Below are 25618 nucleotides of genomic sequence, written 5' to 3'. Positions count from 1 at the left end.
ATGGTCTGTGTACTGCTCTGCAATATTTTCATCTGAGTTTTATGATCTTGGACACTAGCAGCCATGTCAGTATGCTGAAACTCATGATGTGAACAAATGGGAGAAAGAGCATGTGGTGTTGGCCTTATGGTGTTGTGTTATGTATGTTTCTTTTCTACTGACATGAAGACAGAAAAAAAATATTATTTATCACTGAAGTTAATGCAATGAAGTTTGGAATGTGGTTATTGCCTTCTTCCCTTCCCTTCTGGAGTCAAAAGACAGAAGAGGATTGAATTTATTTTAGTGCAGAGGTCCCCAAACTCTGGGGTGTGCCCCCATAGAGGTGTGTGGAAGAACCTTTAGGGGAGCATGTCAGGGTCTGGACCAGTCCCGTCTCCTCCTCCCTCCCCCCCCCCCGCCCCCCCGGGCTGCTGCTCTGTGGCTCCAGCCCTGGCTAGGGCCCAAGCTCCTGGCCCTCAATCGTGGCTTTGGCCCTGTTCCTGGCCCAGGGCTACTGATTTGCAGCTCCTGGGGGGGCGTGGACTAGTTAAGAGGGGGCCGTGATCCCAAAAGTTTCAGGGACACTTTTTAGTGACTCCTTAATGCCTCCCATGCTGAAAGAGTTTTTAAAGGTTTTCTCCTGTTTCCAGGTGCAGTATTTAGTAGAGAAGGGTGCAGTGATTGAACACGTAGACTACAGTGGAATGCGTCCATTGGACAGAGCAATTGGATGTCGAAATACTTCAGTAGTGGTCACACTACTTAGAAAAGGAGCCAAATTAGGTTAGTAAACCCATCCTATGTCATCAAAAGCAAAAAGATTGTTTGTTTTTTGTTGTTTAGAAGGGAAAGAATTGAATGTCTGCTACAGTGCAATAATTGTCATATTTTAAAAAGATTTTTAGAGTCTGTCACATTCCTTTTGAATGGAAGTCTGTAAAACATATTATATACAAAACAATACTTTAAAAGAACTCTATTTAGGTTGCAAAGTCAAGCATTCCAAAATTAGGAAATGCTCGTTTTATGGTTACCCATGCAATCTTAATTATGTCTCCTTGTGCCTCCCTCCTGTGCACTGAATGCTGCAGAGGTCCTGTGGAAAACGTAATGATGGTTTAATTAAAGACTGAATCATGACGCTTACATGCAAGTGTGGGGACTGAATTACTGTCGTGTGGGCAACCTTAATTGTGGTATTTCCAAATTTTTGAGTGCTGGACTTTGCAACCTTAAGAATGTTCTTTTAAAGTAGATTTTTGTATGTAACTCTAGAATTTTTTTAAAGGAAAAGGCTAAACAAAATTCTATGGTGTCCAACTACAATGACCCCCATCATCAGCAGGGTTCAAACCGTGAACCATCAATATTGCAAGCCAGATTGATGCCACTTGAACTTCAAGACCTAAACATTTTAGTGCACACATGCTCTCCTCCTCACCCCCGTTACCTCTTCCCCTGGAGTTGGGGGGATCTCTCTCTCCATGTGGTGCCCCTTGAGAGGAGCTGTGGGGGAGAATGAGTCACTGGGGCTAGGTGTATGGTCTGGGGGGTGGGTATATGGTGGGGAGGAGACCAGGACTGGTTCGTTTTCTCCTCCTGCCATATGTGGTGTTGCCACAGGGCATGGGTCACAAACTAGGTCCCATTAACTGCATGTGCTCTGACAGCACCTGGGCATTCCCAGTACAGTGTGTGCTACTGATGATGTTGATTTGACAGCAGTATTACCAACCCAGCCTTAGAATATTCATATTCAGTTATTATTTCAGTGTGCTGCGTTATCCTCAGGAATGCAAGCAACAGAAGGAAATGGTGATTTTTTTTAACAGTTTATATCTCAGCAAAGGCTGAATGGAATTTTATGGTGCAAAGAAAAAAGGCACTTTCGTAGTCTAAGGGCATCCCTCTACCAAAATAATGCTGCGAGCAAGGGAGGTGTGAGAGCTTCTCAAAGAAAATGTCACAAGAATAATTTGTCATGGAAAGTGGTAGGCAACCTAAATATAGGGGTTGTTACTAGAGCTGGGCAAAAGAGAGAATTTCTGCTCCATGGAAAATTTCAGAATTTCTGGGGGGAAAGGGGAAAGGGTAAATATCTAAATTTTTCACTAGACAGAAATTCTCAAAAATTTTCAGCTTTCTAATTGCCCTCCTGGAAGCTTGTCAGTTTTCCTTTCTCCCTGCAGATAGAAAGTGAAATTGAGCCTTCCAGGCTGGCAGCTGGGGAACAGTCATTTTGATTTTTCCCAGCAGAAAACAGAAATCTTTGCATGGGGAAATTTCTAATTGCTCAAAAAGGGCAACTTCTAGAACCTCTTCATAATGTTCATAATGTTTTGGTTAGCTCAAGAGTACTTTGGACACTTTATTCAGTAGTTACCCACATGTTTTAAAGCCAATGAATCTGCACCAGGCTTGCTGGTCCAGTTGTATTAAATATATGTAAGTATGTTAAGCAAAATCATTTTTGTTCCCACTTCTGTATTTCCTTTCTTAACACTTTGAACACTGGATATAGCAGGAGGTTGTAGAGCCTCAAGAAAGCAATCTGGTGCTAATGGTTCTGAAGGAGCTTTCCCCTTTAATACTTAGAGAATACATGATGGCATAGCAACGATTTTATCCACAGGAGTTTGGAATGGGGTCATTACATGCTAGTGGCAAAGGCATGAATTATGAAGTCATTCCAAAAGGCTACAGATAAAGCCGTTTAAACGACACCACGGGATGATGTTCTGAAAAACTATTTTAGAACTGTTTCAGAGGTTATTTAAAATTTTATTTATATTATTTTTAATCTTCCATCTGTGAAACCAGGTGCCTTAGTTACCAGGACTCTGCAGTTAGGACAAGGAGGAGAGAAATATTTTTAGAGGTTTCTAAAATTATAATCTAAAATAGCTTTTCTGTACACACTCACATTGTGATTTTAAGGACTCCTATCTCTCAATGTATTGGGATGGGCTAGAATCAAAAACCTTATCAGTGTTATGGGGTAGGTGAGATTACTTGTCTTCTAATAGCATAAAGGCCCTGTTTTTAAACCTCATGAAGTAATCCATGGATTAAGAAATGGAATCCAAGACTGATGATAATCAATCCTTGACCCATGAGATGTTTATCTTCTTTTATGAGAAATTCCACATTTGGTTGGGTTTGGATTTTGTGTTAAATTGAAGCTGTTTGAAAGTATTTAGAGATTTGGAATATTAACAGCCTTCGGAGGCAACTGATTAGAAGGCAGAATGCAGGTGAGGATATCAGATTCATGAGGAATGTTACATGGCTCTATATTATCCTGTGGTTCACAATTAATTACTACTGTGTGTTTGTGTATGTGATTATCCCTGAGTCTAGGGCACCTTTAAATCACACTTCAGGAAAGCATCCTTATTTAGGACTGTACTTAAGCACATGTCTTAAGTGCTATCTTGAATTGGAACCTAAAGTAGGGCGAACACACTTTGTACCATTAATACCAAGCTGCTGTATGTATAAACATTTCTACAATCACTTGTAGAATATCGAATGACGTCAACTGGAGTTTTTGAGTGAATCTATGTTGGAAACAAGCCCCCCCCCTTTTTTTTCCTAGTAATATCAGAAATGTCCTTTGAAAAATAGTTAATATTTTAACTTGCAGGAAATGCAGCATGGGCAATGGCCACTTCTAAACCTGATATTCTGATTATTCTACTACAGAAGTTGATGGAAGAAGGAAACATAATGTACAAAGTAGGTAGATTCTTATTTTCATTGCTAACCGAGAATGATGATGTTAGTGTGCTGTTACTTAAAAGTAGGTAATAGATTGTCTGTTAAAACACCTGCTTCTTTGTCTTTAAGAAAGTATTGATAAGGTATATGCAATCCTCTTCCCTCATGTTGTGGGGCGGGGGAGCCAAGGAGCTTTGAGAGCAAATATTCCTCCCCTGTAAGAGATTGATCCAGAACAATCAGATCCTGGGAAAAAGGGATGAAAGGATTTGGCTTGGGTTTCCTTTGCTGTGCATCAAGTTGTTCATTGAAATAATACTTTTGTTCCTTAAAATATCAGGAAGTTAATTTGAAGATATGCTGTTGAATTAGATATGAACAAGGTACATTCAAGCATCAAGCATATCCTTTTGTTGGGATGCTTCTCTGCATATCATTAGTTTAAATATGAATTGAGCAAACCTTACCATGTCTGATAAATGTTTTATTCTGATGAGGTATTGCTTCACAAGAACTGGATTGGAAATGTCTTAAGTTGTGCAACATCCTTGCTCTATCTCGTTGGTGTAACATAGCTTCCATATGTATTACATGGGCATCATTCAAATCCCATTTTAGCTATGGGATTTGAAATCCAGTGGGTCACTCCTGGAAGGACTGTAAAGTTCTGTCCCCTTATGTTTATTGCTACTTCTGACCTGCATCTAATGTCTCTCTTGCACATACATATGGAAAATTTCTCTAGCCAAATAACATACTGGCAAATGGTGTGAGGTAGTCATTATATATTATTGATATCAGTGTACTTCATTATAGGCCAAAGATGTGAACCAGCTTTGCTTCATCTAAATTCTGCAAAGAAATCTTGAAAACTTCTATTGGTAATTTCAGGAGTTGTTTAATGCTAAATTAGGGTTCCAGATTTACAACCAAATTGGTGATTTTGCAAGAATAATCGAATCTCACCTTTTCATAAAACACTTTTTACCTTGAACAATTACAAGTTTCTCAATAAAATGGTATATATAAGGAACTCTTTAGCCCTGAAATGCCCTTCCAACAGCATGCGGGGTCTTAGTCCACTAGTAATTCAGAGAAGAAAGTGCCAACACCAACTCATATTTCTTCAAGGTTTCCCATTCAGTTGCTGATCAGGTTTGATCCTGTTTAGATTGTGAGATTACAGATCAAGATGGTAAGGCTGGATACCATTAATATGTTTTACTAATAGTTAGTAGAGGTTTGAAATCCCTGCTGGGCATTTTTTCCCTAATATCATTGTTTCCTTTTAGAACAGCAATCTGTACTGATCTGTAAGAGCTTGTGGTAATTCATTTGGCTTGTTAAATTTTTTCTCTAACCTTTTGATTATTCATTTTCAGAAATATGATTAAAAAGCATATGTGAACCAAATGGATAATTATTATACAGAACTAAAGAATTTTTGATAGTGTTGATTGTGCTCACATTATATACCAATTACTTTCCAGATCTCTAGCTACACAAAAATAAAAAACTAATATTTTTAAAAGGAGAGGATTGTTTTTCCTATGTCAGTTCAGTAGCATTTTCATGAGTTTACTTTTAAAATTCTAACTTTTTAAAAACACAGTATGATCGGCACAATATTGACTCATGACATCACTTTGAAATTTTATCTGTTTTGATAAGCCTTGAACAGTTCTTAATCTGGATATTGGTAGGCAAGATATGTTATTTTTGTCATGGTCGACTCCAAAATCAGCACAGAATCCATTTAGACGAGAAGATTTGGTGTTTTACTTTTAGAAGGAAAATATATTGTTTATTATGACCCTGTTTCATTTTTATGTAAGTAGATATGGCTGTTGTCCATACAATGAATATATCCCCTTGGCTACCTCATTTAAGACTATCCATAGCATGGGATATTTTGAACAACCATATGTTAAGGAGGGCCTTTACAGTTCTTGGTTTTCAAACTATACAGACAGCATATTTGAAAGAGAGCTATGGTGGTATTGTGGGGCACAGTCATCTTTGCCAATGAAGGTTTGGCCAGTGTGACAAAATCTACCAACCTTTTGACTTTCTTGTTTCCTATACTGTTACCTAAGAAGTAAATGATTAACCACTTTCCTGGGCCTATGTCTATGGCTCAAAAACGAGAATATTTACTACGTAGAGAAAATGTTTGTGTGCTATTGCCCTACTTGCCTGGTAGGCTGCAAAAACAAAAAAAAATATGTGAAAGAGAAACTCTTTATGACCTAAATTAAATACTGTATTTCAAACCCGTTTTATTTTTATATATTTTCAGGAGTTGTTATTTTAAAGGTGTAACTGATCCTATGCAAAAGGCTGACCTTGTGTTTTTAATTTTTGCATTTTTAAAATTTGTATTCATTTTACTGAGTTGTGTTTATTTTAAAACTTGTATTGAACTTATATTGTGCACTATGGCCTAAGCCTCAGCCACTGTATTAGTGAACTCAGAATTAAAGTTTCATTGGTATATGGTGTTCAGGGCTAAGAGTTCTCTTCTTGATGCTCTATAAGGCTTTAGTAGCGTAAATTTAGGGCAGTTACATTAGTCTTCCCTACTTCCTTAATTGCTTTCCTTTACAGCCTAAATTACCAAAAGTGATGGTTTTGGGGAACCCAACTTGAGGCATCTTAAAAGAACCTGGTTTTCAGAAAGAGTTGAGCGAACCGTCTCTAACAATCAGGTCTCTATCAAGTGTCTCAAGTCAGACACCTATAAATTGATGTACTTAATTTTGAAAATGTAGGCCTATATTTATAAACAGACACACCAAAAGAGAACTTACAAAACAAGTTTAATATTTAGTCTAACACAAAGTACAAAGCAAAGGTTTACTAAAACAAGAAATTAACTATAAAATATTTATAAAAAGAGAAATACTTCAGTTTTATTAACTAAAACAATTGCTAGCCCTTATCTAAATTCTGCTTTTATAAGAAGTGTTAGCAACATCTTCTCACAGACATTTAGCACACCACAGAGATGTTTTCTGAATGTCTTTCGGATTCTTTTAGAATTTCCAATACTTCCTTTTTGAACTTTTTAGGTAGTTTCTGAAGAAGATTAGCTTCAGTTTCCAATCTCTCTTAGGTAATTCAAGTACTTGCCTCCCCCAATTCTCCCTTCCTCCACCAAGCGAGTCACATAGCAGAAAGACATCTTCGTTGTTTGACTTCCAGCTCCCAAATGAATTTGGGAGGTGTTGGAATCTACATTTGTATGTTGTTCTCGATATATGGTGCCCTTCCCATGAGTTTAACCTGAGATGATACAGGTAGGCACCATCCCAATAAAAGGTGTGCCTTAAAGGCATCATCTGGTCTGTGGAGTTCAAGTGCTTGCTCATGTCAATTCCATGCTAGGTGTGCACATGCCCACAAGCATGGCTACTGGAGCTATTTTGCCTTTGCAGTATCTGTGGGGCCAACTCAGGCACCCTCTTGAGTCCCTGTGCTCCCTCGGTTCCTTCTTTCCATGACGATTCTGTGACGATTACTGGAAGCCCTTCTCTTGCTTGCGATTGCAAGTGCTCGGAGTTATAGTTATAGTAGTATAGTTTCTTTCTTTAGTTATCTGTATATAGTTAGAAGTTAAGTATTAGTAGTCCCATTAAGGGCATTTCTCTTGGAGCGGGGTATGCCCCATTCCCTAGGCTTCAAATCCTGTTCTATCTGCCACAAGTCCTTCCCACTCAACGATCCTCATGAATCCTAGGAGAAACGCACAGGAAAGGTAAGTGTAGGATCTGTAAGGGCTTCAGGCCAAGAACCAAAACAGACAGACACACACATCTATCTAAAAGCCCTGCTCATGGAGGATGCACGGAGACGCACATGGGAGCTACCTCGTTCCGACTTGGTTCCAAGTACATCAGCATCAGTGCAGAGCATACCACCAACACCAGGCCTCTCTCGATGCCACTCCACTTCTGTCACCAAAGAAGCAGCTGAGGAAGCAGCACTCAGATAGAGGACATTCCCCCACATCTAAGAGGTACAAGAAAGCAGAATTAGGTGCAGGACCGCCTTTAGGCCAGCTACCCATGTCTGGACGACAAGAACTGACTTCTTCACCTAGGCTCTGACTCCAATGAGGGAATCATCTCCGACTCCTGGGAGCAGAAGGGGGCCCCTCCAGTTAGTGGTGCCATCGATGTCGGAAGTGTTTCAGGCGGTCCAGGACCTGGTGGCCCTATCACTATCTTCCACTCCTAGGCATTCCCTGGGACCAGAGTCAGTGAAGGTACTGACATCTAAGGGGAAGCCGGCGATGGGGCCGCAGCAGTGGACACTAGATAGACACCGCTCCCGGGAACCCCGGTGCCGAGCCGTATCATCTTGGCCCCAGTCACCAGCACTGAGGTCCCTGCCTTTGTGACACCGGTCCCAGAGGATGCACTCTCGGTCCCCAGTGCAAAGACCCTTATCTCCAGCAAGGCGGCACCAATCCCAGTCACCCCAGTACCGATCCTTGTCCTCACAGTACTGGTTGCTGGTGCCGTGATACCAAGTGCAGGACTCCTGGCACCAATCCCCAGCACCTCATTCCCCGACACCATGCCATTTGCCCTACCATCAGTGCTTGCCAAAACTCCAATTCTATCTTCGAGTGATTGCTCATATCCATTCCAATATAGGTGTGTGCATGCCACAGTGCACGGTTCCCAGAACTTTTTTACCCTTAGCAGACCCTGTAGGGCCGGCTCTGGTGCCCCCTGGAGTGCCCTGCGCATGCCGCAGCACATGAGGCACTGCTGGCCTTACGCCCCCTCAGTCTCTTCTTTCCGCCTGTGATGGTCGGATGGAACTAGCAATTGCTGTCTGCCAGTGCCATTGCCCTTCTTTGAACTCTTTGTTAATCAAAGTACCTAGTTAGTTTAAGTAGTTGTTAAGTGCTGTAGTTTAGGAAGAAGTCCCTGACGGACTTAAGGTGGCGGGGCTATGTCCTGGCCGCCTGGGTTTAACCCCCGCCATCCCCCCCACTCGGTACCTTAAGTGCCTGGGGGGACAGCAGACAAGAGTAAGATATGCAAGGCTTTTTAACAGTGAGCCAGAGGCAGAGAGATCAGGTTTAAAGCCTTGCTCCTATCGCAGTGCTCCACTCTGTGTCCAGATCGTCCTGCTCCCCCTCGGTGCAGAGCGCACCGTCGGCATCGTATTCCACTTGGCACGGAGCAGCATCCCCGGTGCCGACAATGAGGAGAGCGCATGGAGCGCGGACACTCCCCTGCGCCGTGGGTATGGGCAGGGTCGAGGACAGAGATGCACCAGCTACGACCCGTCAAGTCCCCTCCGGGTCTGCATCTCTGGGCAGGGGTCCACCCCCGACTCCTTGGAGTGGGAGAGTGCCCCTGCCAACGCGGAGGTCAGCGGTTCCCTTCCCTTCCAGCACCACATTGCAGCCAGGTGGAAGCACCATCAGCTTCACCTTGGTCTTCGAGGGAAGATTCCCCCTCCTCAGACTCAGAAGGTAAGCCTAGCCCTCAACCCTGTCAACACCAACCTCGACGGTGCAAGGTTTTGATATGGGTCCCTCAGCAACAGGTAGTCTCTAGGGTCAATGGCCAGTCCAGTGGCCATACTCAAACCCATGAGGAATCCCTACTCCTACCAGTCATCTGGAAAAAGTTCCGCGGAACTTATGGCCACAGTGGAAATTCAAGATTCGGTGTCCGATCCGGGCATCAAATCACAAGACCTGGTAACCACAACAGCCCCCTACAAGTGGAGGAGATGCCACCCCCTACCCTGGCACTGCCATCATCCTCATCATCCCCGGACAAGGCAGTCACCAGCATGGGACTCCCACTTCCATTGGATAACTTCCGAGCCCACGAGAAACTCCTCAATAGGGGGGACTCCAACTTAGGTTTAGAGGCAGCGGAGATCAAGGAGCGCACAGACAAGCTTCTTCAATGTGCTAGCAGCTGCAGTACCAGCCTGGGTCACGCTACTAATACACAAAAGGGGTGCTCAAGGTGGTTAAGACGCTGTGGCAAACACCATCTTCACTGCCATCAACTTCGAAGAGGGCTGAAAAAAATATTATGTCCCGGCCAAGGGACTTGAGTATCTCTTCTCATACCCATGCCCAGGGTCCTTAGTGGTGGCCATGGCCAGGAACAAGCAAGACAGACAGGTCAGGCAAGCTCAACCCCAAAAAATAAGGACCCCAAAGAGCTGGATCTGTTCAGAAGGAAGATTTATTCCACAGCCAGTCTTCAGTTTAGAATTTCTAACCAGCAAGTGCTGGGAAAGTACAATATAATATCTGGGACTCCTTGCCAAATTCAAGAACTTATTGCCACCCAAGCCCACACAGGAGTTTACCACTATCTTGGAGGAGGTGTCCATGCACAGATGTTCATGGCTGCAGTCATCAGGGTTATCCCAGGAGGTGCAGCAATCAATCCCTCCCCTTGGAGGATAAGGTGCTTTTCTCAGATCAAACTGACGATAGGCTCCATGGCCTTAAAGATTCTAGGGCCACCCTGCATTCGCTAGGCCTTTACATGCCACAGGCCTCAAGGAGACCATTCTGCTTTTTGCCAAAACAGCCTAGATTTCAGGGCCCTCCATGGTTTGGCTTCTACAGGAGGAAAGACAGAGGCTTTAAACATTGTCACTCTGCCGCAATCTTCTCTGCGACTCAACCAGGCCCCATACTCCACCCAAGTCATTCTGTGGGTGCTCCGAGGGCAGCGTTCCAGTGTCTTCCAGGATCCATCTTCCCTCTTATTTATGAACTACCTATCACCCTTCTTCCCTTCATGGGCCCACAATACATGGGACTATTGAGTACTCAGCACCATATCGGTTAGCTACACTGTGCAGTTCTCCTTAGTCCTCCCCCTCCCTTCATCCTCAGACCTATTCTAGACTGCCTTAACAAACCTCTCAAGAGGCTAAAGTTCTGCATAATCTCCTTAGTCTCCAGCATCCCATTCTTGGATCCAGGGAACTGGTATGCCGCCCTCGACTTAAGATGCATATTTCCATACCTTAATTTTCCCCAGCCACAGGAGAGTCCTCTGGATTCATGGTGGGTCAAACCCATTATCAATTTACAGTACTGTCCTTTGCCCTCTCTTCTGCCCCATGGGTCTTCACAAAGTGCATGACAGTCATAACTACTTACCTGAGAGGCCAAAGAGTGCAGATATACCTTTACCTGGATGACTGGCTCATCAAAGACAGATGGCAATCTCAGGTCCAGCACAGATCTAGTAAGGGCCACCTGTCAATGCCCAGGCCTGCTTGTAAACGAGCAGAAGTTGATTCTATCGCCAGTCCAGCGGACAGAACTTATCAGTGTGGTCCTCAGCTCCACCGAAGCCAGGGCCTTCCCCCCAGAGCCTCGGTTCCAGGCCATGTCAGACCTCATCAGGCACATTCAAGCCTTGCCCCTCATAACAGCTCGAACATGCCTTAAGCTACTAGGGCATATGGCAGCCTGCATGAATGCGGTATGCCAAGCACACCTATGGCTCAGGCCTCTGAGGTCGTGGCTGGCTTCGGTGTACTCCCCTAGCAGACACAACTTGGACCATGTGGTCACAGTGCGACCACATGTTTTGTCATCCCTGAACTGGTGGTTGAACCCGCACTCAGTGATGGAGGGCATGCCTTTGGGGGTTTATCCCCCTCAATGACCCTGGTGTTTGACGTGTTGGACTTAGGATGGGGAGCCCCCATCAACAATCTAAGCACCAGGGATCTGGTCACAGGAAGACTGCGACCTCCACATAAATGTCAGAGAGCTCAAGGTAATACATCTGGCTTGCCAAGTATTCTTCTCCTATGTGGCGGGCAAACTAGTCCAGATTCTGATAGACAATACCACTGCGCTGTTCTACATGAACAGACAAGGCGGAGCCCATTCCTCAACCATGTGTCGAGAGGTTCTTCACTTGTGGAACTTCGCCATACAAATGACATCCATATTATGGCTTCTTATCTCCCAGGCTCATGTTAGTGGACCTTCTCAGCAGGTCCTTCTTACCTTGCCATGAGTGGTCACTCCACTCAGAGATTGCTGGCATGATCTTCCAAAAGTGGGGGTCTACCCAAGTGGATCCCTCTTCGTATCCAAGTGGAACAAGAAGCGCCGTCAGTTCTGCTCGATCCGTGGACTCAATGAAGGTTCACTGTCCTGATGCCTTCCTTCTCCCATGAACAAGAGTGCTCATGTATGCCTTCCTGCCAATACCACTGATTCACAAAGTCTTGTTGAAGAACAAACAAGACAAGGCAAGTATGAGCCTAATAGCTTCTATGTGGCTGCGTCAACACTGGTTTGGCACACTGCTGGAACTGTCAAATGCACCCCTGTGGGAACTACCACATTGGCCCAACCTCCTTTCCCAGAATCACGGCCAGCTCCTACACCCAGGCCTAACATCCTTGCACCTGATGGCTTGGTGGCTGAGTGGCTAAACACTGACGAGTAGGCTTGCTCATCTCAGATACAACAGGTCTTGATGGGCAGTAGAAAACCCTCTACCAGAGTGACATATCTGGCCAAATGGAAAAGATTCTTCTTTTGGGCGTCAAGCCAGAAAATCTCATCTCTTCAGGCTTCAATTCAGTCTATACTAGACTACTTGTTGTATCTTAAGCATCAAGGCCTAGCCCTTTTATCGTTGAGGGTCCACATGCCAGCCATTTGCCCTTCGATCCAGGGTAAATCAGTTTTTTCCCACAACATGACAGTTAGGTTCCTTAAAGTCCTAGAGAGACTTTACCCTCAAGTCCAGAATCCATTACCTCTATGGGATCTGAACCTAATTCTATCGAGGCTCAGGGGTCCATTCCCCTCTCCCTCCCTTGAGCTCCTAGCCACCTACTCTTTATTGTTCTCTCCTGGAAGGTGGCCTTCTTAGTAGCAATTATCTTGACACGAAGGGTCTCTGAGATCAGAGCGCTCACTTCAGAGCCACCATATACAGTGTTTTATAAGGACAAGATCCAGCTGCGGCCCCACCCAAGGTGGTGTCTCAGTTTCACAATAACCAGAACATATTCCTCCCAGTGTTCTTTCCAAAACTGCATAGATCTAATGAGGAGCATAGATGGCACACGCTTCAGTTTAGATGGGCCTTGGCTTTCTACACTGAAAGGACTAAATCTTTCTGCAGGTCCATACAGCTCTTTGTCACAGTAGCGGAAAGGATGAAAGGCCTTCTGGTTTCCTCCCAAAGGATCTCCTTGTGGTTATCCTCCTGCATCAGGTTATGTTATGAGCCAGCAAACATGTCTGTGTCGCAACCCATTGCTCACTTTACCCTCTGTAAAACTGTTCCACATCAAATGCCAAACCAAGAAGTTGTGTTATCAACAATACCTCACATGTCTGAAGCATTCTGCTTTGGCACCAGTGTTAAAATTATTTAAATGTAAATATTTGAATAATTATCCCTTGTTTTTTAAAAAAAAAAATCCCAATTATTAACCAAATACTTATTTGTGAATGCAAAATCTATAAAAATAGATTCCATTTGAAGAGTATCTGTTTAGCAATGTCAAATAGAAATGATTAAAACAGGCATTTACAAATCCAACTTCTAAAGCTTTTTTGTTCTAAACCTGTAGAAAGGAAAGATGAAAGAAGCAGCTCAGCGATATCAGTACGCCTTAAGGAAGTTTCCTCGAGAAGGGTTTGGAGAAGAAATGAAAGCTTTCAATGAACTAAGAGTTTCCCTGTATTTAAACCTGTCACGGTGTCGAAGAAAAACAAATGTAAGTTCTTATTGTTAATTTATTGCTCATGTGCATCCAATATTAGAAACATCAGTGAAGCTCAAACTCCATAAATGTATTAAGGGGTAGTATGCTGTCCTGGCACCATAATGTTGTTGTGATTCTTGCTGAGCTAAGGGAGGGACAGGAAAAGTTACATTGGGAGGAGGATGTACTAAATACCTCTGTGGTACTAGCATCAAGTGAGGGACAAGGGGAGAGGGGCAAACCACACAGGAGGGCAAATTACCTGTTACTCCAGAAGTGATTGCTAGTGTCATGGGTCACTGCACATATAGGTGCTGTGACCCCTTTTTTCACAACCTCTAGTACTGGTAAACTCCTTATCTACCCTAACTATTATTTCAGCCATTATCTACTGATTTGGAGCCCTATGTTGCCACAATCAATGGGACTCCTCATGAAGTAAGGTAGTACTCAGTGTGAGTAAGGGCCTATCTACATGGGAGAAATTAACCAGCATAGCTATTCCACAATAACTGCCCTGCAATGGACATTCTGTTCTGGAATAAAGTTGCTTTTTGTATTCCAGAATAGTGTGTTGACACAGGGAGCTATTACAGAATAGTTATTCTGGAAGAGGTATGCTGGGCAACTTTCCTGTGTAGGCAAGCCCTAGGGATGGCAGAATAAGGTCCATCCTGATCCTTTTCTTTAATTTTTTTACCCTCCAGCTTTCCTTTTGTCAATTTAAACAGTATTGTATAATGTGGGTTGGCTATGGGAGCTCTTGAGATTGACTGTTTCTGGTAGCATCTGAAACTGAAGTGCATGTAACATTTTAAAAATATTTAAATGTCACTGTATATATTAAAATATTATTGCTATTAAATTAGGACTTTGGCATGGCAGAAGAGTTTGCTACCAAGGCACTTGATCTGAAACCCAAATCCTATGAAGCCTATTATGCTAGAGCAAGAGCCAAGAGAAACAGCAGGTACTGTCTGTAACTGTGTCTGTACACATACATCTTTGTTTCATAACATTTTTAAACAGCTGATTTTTAGGTAAATTTAAGGTGCTTTCAGGTGAACATACTTGAAAATACTTTTCTTTGTCCCCTTTTCTTCTTTTCCATTTCTGTTTATTGATTTTGTTGGGAGCTAAGTTAATTTAGTGCAAGTGAAAGGTTCCAGGTAGGTAGCATATTAAACAGTTGTTTCTGGAATTCCTGGTAACACTTGTTTAAATGATGATGGTCAGAGTGAGTAAATGCCCATTTTTGAGCTGTCTTTTTATAAATGACTGTAAATTAATCTGTGTTCCCCTCCATCCTAGACTTTTCCATGGGCCAAAAGCCCTTTGTGGGGTTTGGCTTAGAGTTGACAAGCCCACCCCGGACTTAGCCAGCGGAAATCCATCAGCATTCCCTGATGGTACCAAAACTAGGTAACTAGATGGGTCAGTAGTTAAACCCTGGAAATCTATTCTAGGTGATGGGCTCATGAGAGCTGTTGAATAAGCAGCAGTTCAAGATGTAAGCAAGAGTAGGAGTCAGCTCTTGGTGGGAAACTCAACCTCCAAAGAATCTGGTACCAACGAGACGTACCTTTTTTCTTCTTCTCTCTGTCCACTCCCCTCCCCTAGCCTGAGAGAGAGAAAGACAGAGACTTATTCTGGGGTGGGAAACATTACAAGGGTACTTGGTGTGCCAGTTACAGTGAAACACCTTTTGTGCTGAATTCTTTACCCTCTCCAGTTGCCATGTCCAGTGCTGCCAGCTAGCCCACTGCTATTGCCTTCCTGAAGGGCTTTTGATCCTCCAGTGGGATGGACTGTGAATGATATGGGACGACTTTGACTTCTTTTTCCTCATTCCTAAAGTGACCTTTGAGTGTTGAGGATTCCCTAATTTCCTATCCCCACCACATCAAGCAGAAGATACTGATAAGATAAAGGGCTGCCTTGATGGGTAATAGAGATGACAACCAGTACACAATGATGGAAGTTTAATTGCCTGAAGTTCTAATAAATTATTTTTTCTTTTAGAGAGACATGATGGGTGAGGAGTTCTTTTGGAACTGTTGACTTTATTTTTTTTCTTTACACAGACAATTTCTTGCAGCTCTTGCTGACCTACGTGAAGCCATAAAGTTGTGCCCCAGTAATCAAGAAATCAAAAGGCTCCTGGCTCGAGTAGAAGAGGAGTGCAAACAGTTTCAGAGAACACAGCAACAAAAGCAGCAGTCTCCACAGCCAGCACAGCAGAATGATTCTGACAATGAGGAGGAGGTGCTTGTCCAAGGCCTGAATGATCATTTCAATCTTGAAGAGATAGAAGAAGAATTTCCACACCATGATGACCCCTTTCCATCTTCACAGAGGCTGCAGCGTTCCCAGGCTGCTTGTCCCTACAGCAGAACCCTTCAAGAAGGCCTTCAGCAGAAATCCAGACCCATGTCCCCTCAGAACAAAACGGGGGGTAAATATCTGAGAGAACCAGGACTGATCATGCAACCTACAAAGCAAGCACAGATTGTAAAAACTAATCAGCATTTGAACTCCATTCAGCCTGGATCAAGAACTGGAACTGTGCTGTGTAGTGCAAAGACACAGTCCCCTTTTCAGTATCTTCCCCCAAGTGCTGTGCCAATCCGACACTCTGGAAATCTAACCAACAATAAAAGTCAGCATTTAGACGGGCCAAACACTTTATCATCTGGAAGCATTCCCACAGGTTCCAGCTCTGGACAGTACAATGAAAGGTTAGCATCCAACCAGTGCCCCCATTTACAGCATAGTGAGAGTGTCTCTTCTCACACTTTCACAAGCAAGGCCAACACCACTGATAGGCTTACTGTCCATGCACCTTCAGTCGTGGAGAAAGCAGCTCCAATTCAAGGAATTCAAATGACTTGCAGTGAAGCAAGGCAGCAAGGCTCTGTAACTAGTGTCCTCTCTTCTGGCTCTCCATCTAGCAGCACAATCATTTCCAGCTCAACCCATAGTTTAACTTCAAGCAGCAGCTTTTCAGATAGTGTGAAAGGCCTAGGGCCAGATGTTCGAATCAAGGAAAATAAAATTAGTCAAGTTCAGAGTGGTACAACTGAGCACAGAGCTCGGAATACCCCATTTATGGGGATCATGGATAAGACAGCAAGGTTCCAGCAGCAGAGTAATCAAGCCAGTCGCACTTGGCATTGTCAGGCATCTGAAGGGTTACTAACAAATGCTTCTGGTGGGGTTGTTCAGTCTTCAGACAGTGAGCAGCTGTCTGCCAGGCAGGCAGGTGGATACAGTAATCAGACTAAAACTTCCTCTCCTGCTATTGCCCCAGGAGAAAATATCCAAAATGGAATGCAGACTAAACAACCTGAAGAGCTCAAGTGCCAAATGCCTGCCCACTGTCAAGACAGCAGGACATCTAAACCTGTTTCCCATTTGTATCCAGATGCTGTATCTAAACAGCAGTCTCATGTTAATAAGGAAGGTCATCTAAGTCCTGTCACGTCTGTAAAACCAAAGCGATCATTCATAGAGTCTAATGTATAAATATATCATTTTGTATAATACCAAACACTATCTGGTTGTAAAACTCAGCACATAACAGCATAATGATTACTTATGTTAATCACTAACATAGGGCTGTTTCATTGAGGAATATCGTTTCTGCATAACATATTAATTATCTGGCCACTTTCTAATTTTAATTAGGTTATCCATGTTGGCCAGTATTATTCATAGAAATATGGGATACAACCACTTTCTTAAGCTATGCATACCACCATGGAACAAGAATATTAACTGGAATGTCAAGTTTAACTAGAAATGATTAATACATGCATTTACATGGTTAGCTAATTGGGACCTTGAAAGAGGAAAAAGAATTTAATTTTCATTATATTCTATCCTAATTGTAAGAGTGAGTTATAACATTTTCCTCTTATATAGAGCTTTAATCTTGGCTTCTGATTGTATTAAATCTCATCACTTGCATAATAATTATAACTGTCTCTCTTTCTAGTGCTTAAAATGCTTGATTCCAACCATGTTATGAGGATGAAATATACAGTATGTAACATCCAAATCTGTAAATGACTGTTTTCTTATAAAAAAAGATATACAGTATTATTTCATCAGTTTTCTAGAGGGATTTAATTGGGATGCATGATGTAACTTTAGGAACTCTAAGTCACTTGTATATGAGTAAACTTTAAACAGCCATGTTTTGACATGTAAATATGTTATTTTTCATTACTATAAGAAACCAAGTACAGTAAAATCCAGTAAATTACAGAACAGATTTGCATGCATTTTTTAAAAAAGCTTCAACCATACTGATTATTGCACTGAATAATATTATGTTATGGCATGTTAACAATATACCAATAACCGCACTTTATATAGTTTATCTGAACACCTTTGAGGTGCTATCTTAATACAAAATGATGTATAGTACATTCATGGAGAACAGGTACAGGAATTAAATACTTTATAAAAACATTTTTAATAGGAAACCTGATGTATAATTTTGAGGATATGAAGATGAAAGTTTGAGGAAAAGGGTATGTGCATTTGCTTTGTAGAACGGGGTTGAGATTTTTTTTCAGAGCTTGGGGAAAAAAAGGTTCTATATTTGCAAGAATGTTTTCAAAATGAATAGCTGTAATGACATTCCTGTGTGTAATAAAGGTTTGTGTTATACAAGTTGAAATTTTCAACTTTTATTCCCATGTACAGTATGTATGTACATTGTAAAAATAGTCTTACACATTTTTACAAATTCCTTATGAGATTGCATTATTACACCCTAGCTTATTTATTGTTTACTCTTTCTTTGATATTTGTACAAGTCTTGTTTGTCTCTTCCTCTGTACTTCTCTTTTTGCACTGCTACTGTATTTTTTCCTTAAGAAATAAAAACTATTAATATAGTTCTGGGTTGAGAGGTGCACTCTTATTTTGCATATTGGGTACTGGCATAAAACCGCTGACAAATACACACAAGTTAGATCAGTAATGTGTATATAGTGCTTAGGTATAGAAAAGGGTCTGTTAATAACTGCATTTTGTGATTTCGTCCCATCCACCCCAACACTGATGACTAAGATCTGGAAAATATGCAGGATAATCTTTTTAAGGTAAAAGGCTTGTCTTGATTGCCATCAGCTTCTCCAGTACCACATTTGTCAGCCTGAAAATATCAGAGTCTTCAAAAGGGAGGTCTAGAACTCTGACGTGATCCTCAGGTGAGTAACTGCAGTTGTGGAGCTAAGCATGCCTTTTTGGAATCACTACAGAATCAAGTGAAAACTTCTTGTAACTGCAGATTCTTCAAGATGTGTGGTCCCTGTCTGGATTCCATATGTGGGTGTGCATGCACGCCATGCACCGGAACTGTTTGAAGTAGCATCTGTCGACCCACGTGTGCGTCAGCTGCACAGGCTGACGTCTCTCCAGGTCCCTCTTTCTAACAGGCATAGAGCCCTCTGTAGAGTGGATGGGGGTGGGATTGGAATCCAGATAAGGACCACACATCTCGAAGATCCACCAGTTACAGTAAGTAACCTCCATTTCTTCTTCGAGTGTTGGTCCCTATGTGGATTCCATACATGGGTAGCATAGTGAGCAGTATTCGGTGTGGAGGTGGGAGCGAGGGCTCGGTAGAAGTGAGAGTCTGTAGGACTGCTGCATCTGCCACTGCTGATGGTGCAACGGCATAGTGAGCAGTAAACTGTGGACAGAGGCCCATGTGGCCACCCTGCAAGTCTCCTGCCATGGGACATCCATGAGAAGGGTGGACGTGGAGGCCTGCACTCACATGGAGTGTGCAGAGATGCCAGGTGGCAGAGAAACTCAAGAAAGGGAGTAACACTTTGTGATGCATTGGAAAATCCACTTGGAGAGGTACTAAGAGGAAAGAGTGAGGCCTCAGCAGTGTTCCACAATAGCAAGAGAGAGTCTGAGCGAGGCTCAGAAAGTGCAGGTGCATTGGAGATAAAAAGTCAGTGCACAACAGACATCAAGGGAATGTAACGTGCACTTGCTGGAAGATGTCTCTGGTTTGGGATAGAAGGTCAAGAGGTGAATGGCTTGGTTGAGGTGAAATGGAGAGACCACCTTAGGGAGAAACTTGGGATGGAGTTGCAGGGAGACCTTGTTCTAGTGGAACACAGTAAAGGGCAGGTCAGCCATCATAGCTGCCAGATTGCTAACTCATTGAGCAGAAGTGATGGCCACCAAAAAGATCATCTTCATGGATAGGTGGGTGAGGGAGCAAGTGGCCAAGGGCTCGAAGGGTGGCTTGGTTAAGGTCTGAAGAAGGGGTAGGTTTTCACACCGAAGGGAAGGTGTTGAGGAGACCATGAAGAAATCAAGCAGTGGTTGCGTGGCTAAAGGCAGAGAGGCCATCCACAGGTGGAAGGAAAACACTGAGCGCCACCAGATGGACTTGAATGGAGGAGTGGGCAAGGCCTGAAAGCCAAAGGTGGAGAAGGTAGTCAAGGACATTGGGTATGGAGACAGAGTCCAGGGGGCAGTGGTGGTGGGACACTCATGCAGTGAAGTGTCTCCATTTGGCTTGGTAGCATGCTCTGGTAGATGGGCACCTGCTATGTGAGGACATTGCGCACCGGTGTGGAGCACATATTGTCTACTCGCAAGCCCCGTACAAATACTAGACCATGAAGTGAAGAGGATTCAGGTTGGGGTATTGGAGTTGGCCACATGCCTGTGTGAGGAGATTTGGGAGAGAGAGGAAGGAAGATTGGAGGGTAAGCAGAGAGGTGAAGGAGGTCTCTGAATCAGTACTGGCGAGGCCAAAAGGGACTTCATGAGGATGAGGACTGCTCGATCCTGCCTCACTTTGTGGAGAACTTATGGGAGAAGTGATATGGGCAGGAAGGTGTAGCGGAATCCCCGTGTCCAGGGGAGAAGTGCATTCCCTTGAGACCCTTGCCCCCCGAGTGTGCCCCTGGTCACAGTCGCAAAAAGGACTCTGTGCGGCATGCCCCACTGATGGAAGATGAAGCAAAGAGTGGGATCATGGTGTTCCCACTCGAGGTGGTTGTGAAAGGAGCAGCTAAGAGCATCTGCAAGGTTGTTGTCGGTACCCAGCAGATGGAAGTCATAAAGTGTGATGCTGTGTCAGAGGCACCAATTCCAAAGGTGGATCGCCTCTAGGCAAAGATCAGAAATGTGGCTCTGACCTGTTTATTTACCTATACAACAGCCATCATGTTGTCTGAGAGGAGTTGTCGGGAGTGGATGAGAGGGAGAAACACCTGGCAGGGGAGTTGGACAGATCACAGTTTTTGGATGTTGATGTGCATTCTCGCCTCCCTGGGAAACCAGAGGCACAGCTGGTTGAAGATTGTCCTGGAACTCTTCCTGGGAGTCCTTCACATCTTCAACAGGGAGGTTGCGGGCCGTGCCGTGTGACAGAAAAGGTCCTGGAATTGGCCAGGGTCGTCTGGGGATGAAAAAGAAGGTGGATGAATGCCTCAACCAGGGCCGAAGAGGTCCCAGTCAGGATTGGCACTGCCAACATTGCAGGAGGCATGGTGATGTCCTAGGGTTCCTCATAGACCGAAGGGAGAGCAGTGTAAAATGGGCAAAGGCCAGCGATGAGGAGGCAGTGGTGCTCCGTGGCCACGATAGGGGTCTCAAGGGCGCCAGTAGGATCAGTTCTGTGGGTACTGATGGCCTTTGGGGGTATCGGAACCACAGCTCTGTGGGAGGTCCATATGCTGGTGCGTAGGACAGGCGTCATGGCTCCGGACTTATAAGAGTGTGCCAGTGAAAAAGTGGGGTCTGGCTTCGAGGACCACTGGCACTCAGAGGCTGATCCAGGAAAAGTGGTGCCAGTGGAGCAGGCAGTGTGGAGCGACCCTACAGTGAGGTCCAACATAAGCAGAGCGGGATGCTGACAAGGAGAAAGTTTGTCCGCAGGGGAGGAGGCTGCACGAACTGTGGTGATCCGGGATGTGGTGGGGAGCCAGCACAGTGCAGAAGCAACTCAGCTGTAGGTGTGAGGGTAGATAATTTGCCAGGCATGCATGCACTGGGCATGAAAGGCTGGATGGACCTGGCAGTGCTGTCAGAGCTGGGGGCAAAGATGGTGGTCTGCTGACCAAAGCTGAAGACAATGCTGATTGGTCTTGGCGATTCTTACCCCTGTGCTGTCTTGGATTTCTTGGGAGATGGAGCAGCTGGATCAACGTGCAACTTGGCACGGCTCGGGGAGGTAATACTGTGTTTAGGGGTGATCCCTCTCGGGGAGCCGCCCTTGAGCCCATGGTGTGCAAGATCGGGCTTTGTGCCGCTGGTGTTGGTGGCACCAGTGCCACTTAGGTCAGAGAAGTGCTCACCAACGGTGAGGCTGGGCACTCTGGTGGATCCGTTGGTGCCACATTCGAGTGTGCAGGCGAGTACATCGCCTCCGCCATGAGGTGCTTACTGAGTTGAAGTTCTTCAACCTTACGCGTCTGTGGTGGAAAGGAGCAGCAGATGGAACAGTGGGCAATGATGTGAGCTTCACCAAGGCAGTAAAGGCACAGCTGGTGTTCGTCGTTCACTGAGGAGGAGTGTGGTCACAAAGCACAGTTTTTAAAACTAGCTTGTTGGGGTATAGTTCACCATGGCAGGTGGGACACTCCACATAGGGTAAATAGCGGGAAGCTAACTATGAACTATTAACTATGAATGAAGAACTACATACAACGAACTATAAAAGTCTTATTTGGACAAAGAGAAGCTATGCAGTTCACAGAATGAGGAGAAAAGGGGTTCTGACTCTGACCATGGAGCAGTAAGAGGGAACTGGAGGGACATTGACTTGCGCAGCCTCATAAGACCTCAGATGTACCACATGACTAACACGTGATGCACATGTGGATCGACAGGTACTACTTCAAACAGTTCTGGCTCCAGCGCATGGTGTGCATGCACACTTACATATGGAATCCACATAGGCACCAGCACTCAAGGAAGATCTGGCTGCTCCTCAGAGATACTAAAAGATGCTTTCAAGGCATGCTTAGAGTGTTCCTAGCTCTCTGACTAGATCCAGGAACTTTTCTTTACTTTCCAGAATATATTAGGCCCTGGAGATTATCGTGGACAATGAATAGAAGTATCTGGTTAAACTGCTCAGATTTTGTCAGCTTCAAGGACTTGTTTACACAGGACAATTATACTGGTGTATAAGATCTAGAGTGAATTTAAAGTGCTGTAATTACACCAGTAAAACTCAGTGTGTGGACATTTTTATTTTGATTGGAGTTTTTTTTCCAGTTACCTTATGATGTTTCAGAAGTAGTTTAAGCTAAGTTGCAGAAAGATGCTCTTATTTGAGAGTAAATGTCTTCATCTAGGGGAGTTATACCCACATAGTTAAAGTGCTGTATTTATACTGGAATAATTATAACTCTTATGGAAAAAATTGCTATGTAGGCAAGCCCTAAATTGGAATAGGTCCTTCAGTCCAAAGCATCAAACGGCCTGGATTATTTATCTCCTGGAACAAAGTTTTTCCTGAACTAAATTTACTTCTAATGTCAGCCAAAGCCAGCAAGTGAACTAGATCCAAGGTACTGATAAAATAAGTCAAACTATCCTTTGACACCTGATAAAATGCATCAGGTTTACAAAAGCGGGGTCATTTTGACCTTCCTCAGCTGTCTCAGATCAACAACCATTGTTGATAAGGTGGGCTGCTGTTTCCTTTCCTTGAAGCTCTAAGATGTCAGAACTTACAGGCTTTCCTTGACAAAGATACCAAAAAAATGTGTAATATTGCCATCATTCTGCTTCCAGATGCTAGGAGGCCCTGGGCTCACTCAGAGGGGAAAAGGAGGCAATAATGCCTTCATTTAGAAAAGAGGTAGAAGTGAGATTTTGTGTTCATCTTCTCTAGCTTTCTTGCCCCACTGAAAGAATGTTAGGAAAACTGGGTGAAGAGGGTCTAGCCAATATTGCAGAAGCCATTTTAGGAAGGGTATCTTGTTCTTCATCCTTTGCTCTGGCCGAAGATGCACTGGAAAAAACAGGTGAGGGGAGGTTGAGAGAGCAATCTCTCAAAAATCCCAGGATGTGCAAAGATTAAATCCTTAGGGAGCCCAGATTACTGTTCTTGGAGGTCAAAGTAGATGGGTCTAACTAAGACCATATTGTGGAAGGAAGACTGAGCCCATTAATTGGGAGCCACCCTCTTCATTGGCACCAAGTGAGATGTGGGCTGAGAGAGGTTTGGCAGCAGTGCTAGAAGAGCCCTTCTCTAGTGTCTTGCTCAGCAGCAGGAGACTTCCTTGTTGAGAAGTATCTACATCCCATACAATTTTTAGCAGAATATTATTTTAGACAGTACCAGGGTCCATCAGAAGGAAATGGATGGGAGAAAAAATACACTTAAACCCATTTTTGCTGCAGTGTTTGCTATAAGGGGTGGAGCAGAACTACCCTATCCCATCTAACCTAAGCAAAATATTTTTTTAATACACCAATGTAGTTTTAAAAAGGGTGAGTATTTAACACTATGGTGCAGGTCCAGAGAGGAAGTTGGAGCACGTACTGACCTAGTGTGACCCTTAGCCCTATATGCATAGGATGAGTGCACCCCTAAATCATGTGAATTGTTTTGTGGCGGAAGCCTACAACTCTACCATTGTGTGACTGTAGAGGGTGTGCTCATTCTCATCCCCCTTAAATAATTAATTGCAATGAAATTAATTTAAACTAGAGATCAGTGAAACCTGACTTAGGCCCACCGTTTATAATGCATCTGTGGGGTTAGAGGTAGAGAGAAGCCAGGGACGCAACCCTAAGAGAGGGAGGTCCTGACTGTTAGTAGAATAGTATTGCTTTCATCTATGGGAAACTGACCAAAGATGTGAAAATGTTATAAAGGCCTAGCCTATACCCCCTACATACAAATCAGGTGCTGCTTGGGATACAACTAACCACTTTCTTGTGTGACAGAGGAGGGGGGGCAAGTCCCTCTGTCTCACCTTGAGGCTGCATCAAAGCTGTGCATGGTTAAAAAAAAAAGCTTCACCATCAACCAGTGTTGAATGCTACAGCGGGGGGGGGGGTGTCGCCGAGCCCCTGCCCGTAAGGAACCGCACGATGAATGCACTCCACAGCCCCGCCGGCGCTTGGCCAAAAAAAAAGTCCCCGAGCGGCGGCGGCCTGGAGCTGTCCGAGCGCAGCTGGAGCCTGCCCTGCTCCTCCCCGCAGAGGCGCAGCTTCTCGCCCGGGAAATCACCCCAGCGGTGGCGGCGTTAGCACCTGCAGCGGGACCCCGAGCGCTGGGCTGCGGGCAATCGCCAGCGGCGCCGACTCAGAGCAGCCGTGGCCACCTCACTCCTGCTCCTAGGCGGGGCCGGGAGGGGCGCGGCCCGCAGGCGCCCGAGACGGAGCAGCGCTGGCTCTGCGCGTGTTTTTTGGGGGGGGGGCGGAACGGTTACCTCAGCCCCGCTCCCCAAACGTTTGCGGCCTCGGACCAGCGCTGGCTGCCCGCCCCCTCTCGGCGCGGCGGTGTCAGAGCCGCCGGCTTCCACCCACAGGCGCGGGCTCCGCGCCTCCCTGCGTCAGGCAGGACGCGCAGTTCTCCCCCCCCCAGCCTTCGGTCAGCACCTCCCTGCCGGGCCGGGGGGGGGGGGGGGGGGTGTGTGTGTGTGTGCTAACAGCTCTGACGAGCAGGGGCAAGGCCCAATCAGCGGTGGCGAGTGGGGCGATGCTGTTCGAGCTGCGCCTAGTGCAGCTTGTCTGCGCTGCAAACACTCCTCCTCCCCCCCCCCCCCCCCCGGCTAGGCTTTGGAACCCTGCTGGCTTCAAGCGGCTTTGGCTGCGAACCCCTCGCCCGCAATTTCGTCTGAGGGGCGCGGTGCGCAGCTGCACGGGAGCGTGACCCAGCGCATGGCAGGCAGGGCCGCGGGGGGGCGGGAGAGACACGCATAGAGAGCGTGCCACTAGGTAACGGGTATAGGTGCGTGGGTGCGTGTGGCAGCACCAACCCCCCCCCCCCAGCAAGTTCCAGCACTGGGGATGAGGTGTCGAAAGTTGGGGTAGCAGTGAGAGGATTGGAACTAGGGACAGTAAAGGCAATTTGACGGGGCAAGGGGGGGGAGTTTCGGTGGGGCAGGGACGAGTTGGTACTAGAACTGTGTGTGTCTAGACGTGTGGCTGCAGTGTT

General features: G+C 44.9%; 1 protein-coding gene and 1 long non-coding RNA gene across 5 annotated transcripts in view; one reads left to right on the top strand and one right to left on the bottom strand.

Moving 5' to 3' along the window:
* Positions 1-18359, top strand: part of TANC1 (tetratricopeptide repeat, ankyrin repeat and coiled-coil containing 1) — a 210061-nt gene extending 191702 nt beyond the window's left edge. For all 4 annotated transcript variants that reach the window (XM_067549415.1, XM_067549412.1, XM_067549416.1 and 1 more), the window contains 5 exons: positions 633-765; positions 3629-3720; positions 13318-13464; positions 14322-14422; positions 15537-18359. In XM_067549415.1, coding sequence (XP_067405516.1) covers positions 633-765; positions 3629-3720; positions 13318-13464; positions 14322-14422; positions 15537-16977 — 1914 coding nt within the window. In that variant the 3' untranslated portion in view covers positions 16978-18359. The remainder of the gene's footprint in view (positions 1-632; positions 766-3628; positions 3721-13317; positions 13465-14321; positions 14423-15536) is intronic.
* On the bottom strand, positions 6523-24982 carry LOC137153722 (uncharacterized). The gene is made up of 3 exons (XR_010919886.1): positions 24891-24982; positions 7572-7713; positions 6523-7437 (listed from the first exon to the last, which is right to left on the bottom strand). It is a non-coding gene; the product is annotated as an uncharacterized lncRNA (long non-coding RNA).
* Between the last annotated feature and the right edge of the window lie 636 nt (positions 24983-25618).

This window comes from Emydura macquarii, unplaced genomic scaffold (assembly GCF_026122565.2).
Source record: "Emydura macquarii macquarii isolate MOO-44397 ecotype Brisbane River unplaced genomic scaffold, CSIRO-AGI_Emac_v2 contig_1253, whole genome shotgun sequence".
Taxonomy (NCBI): domain Eukaryota; kingdom Metazoa; phylum Chordata; order Testudines; family Chelidae; genus Emydura; species Emydura macquarii.
Note: the sequence above shows the minus strand (reverse complement) of the source record. Positions and strands in the feature narration are given on the sequence as shown.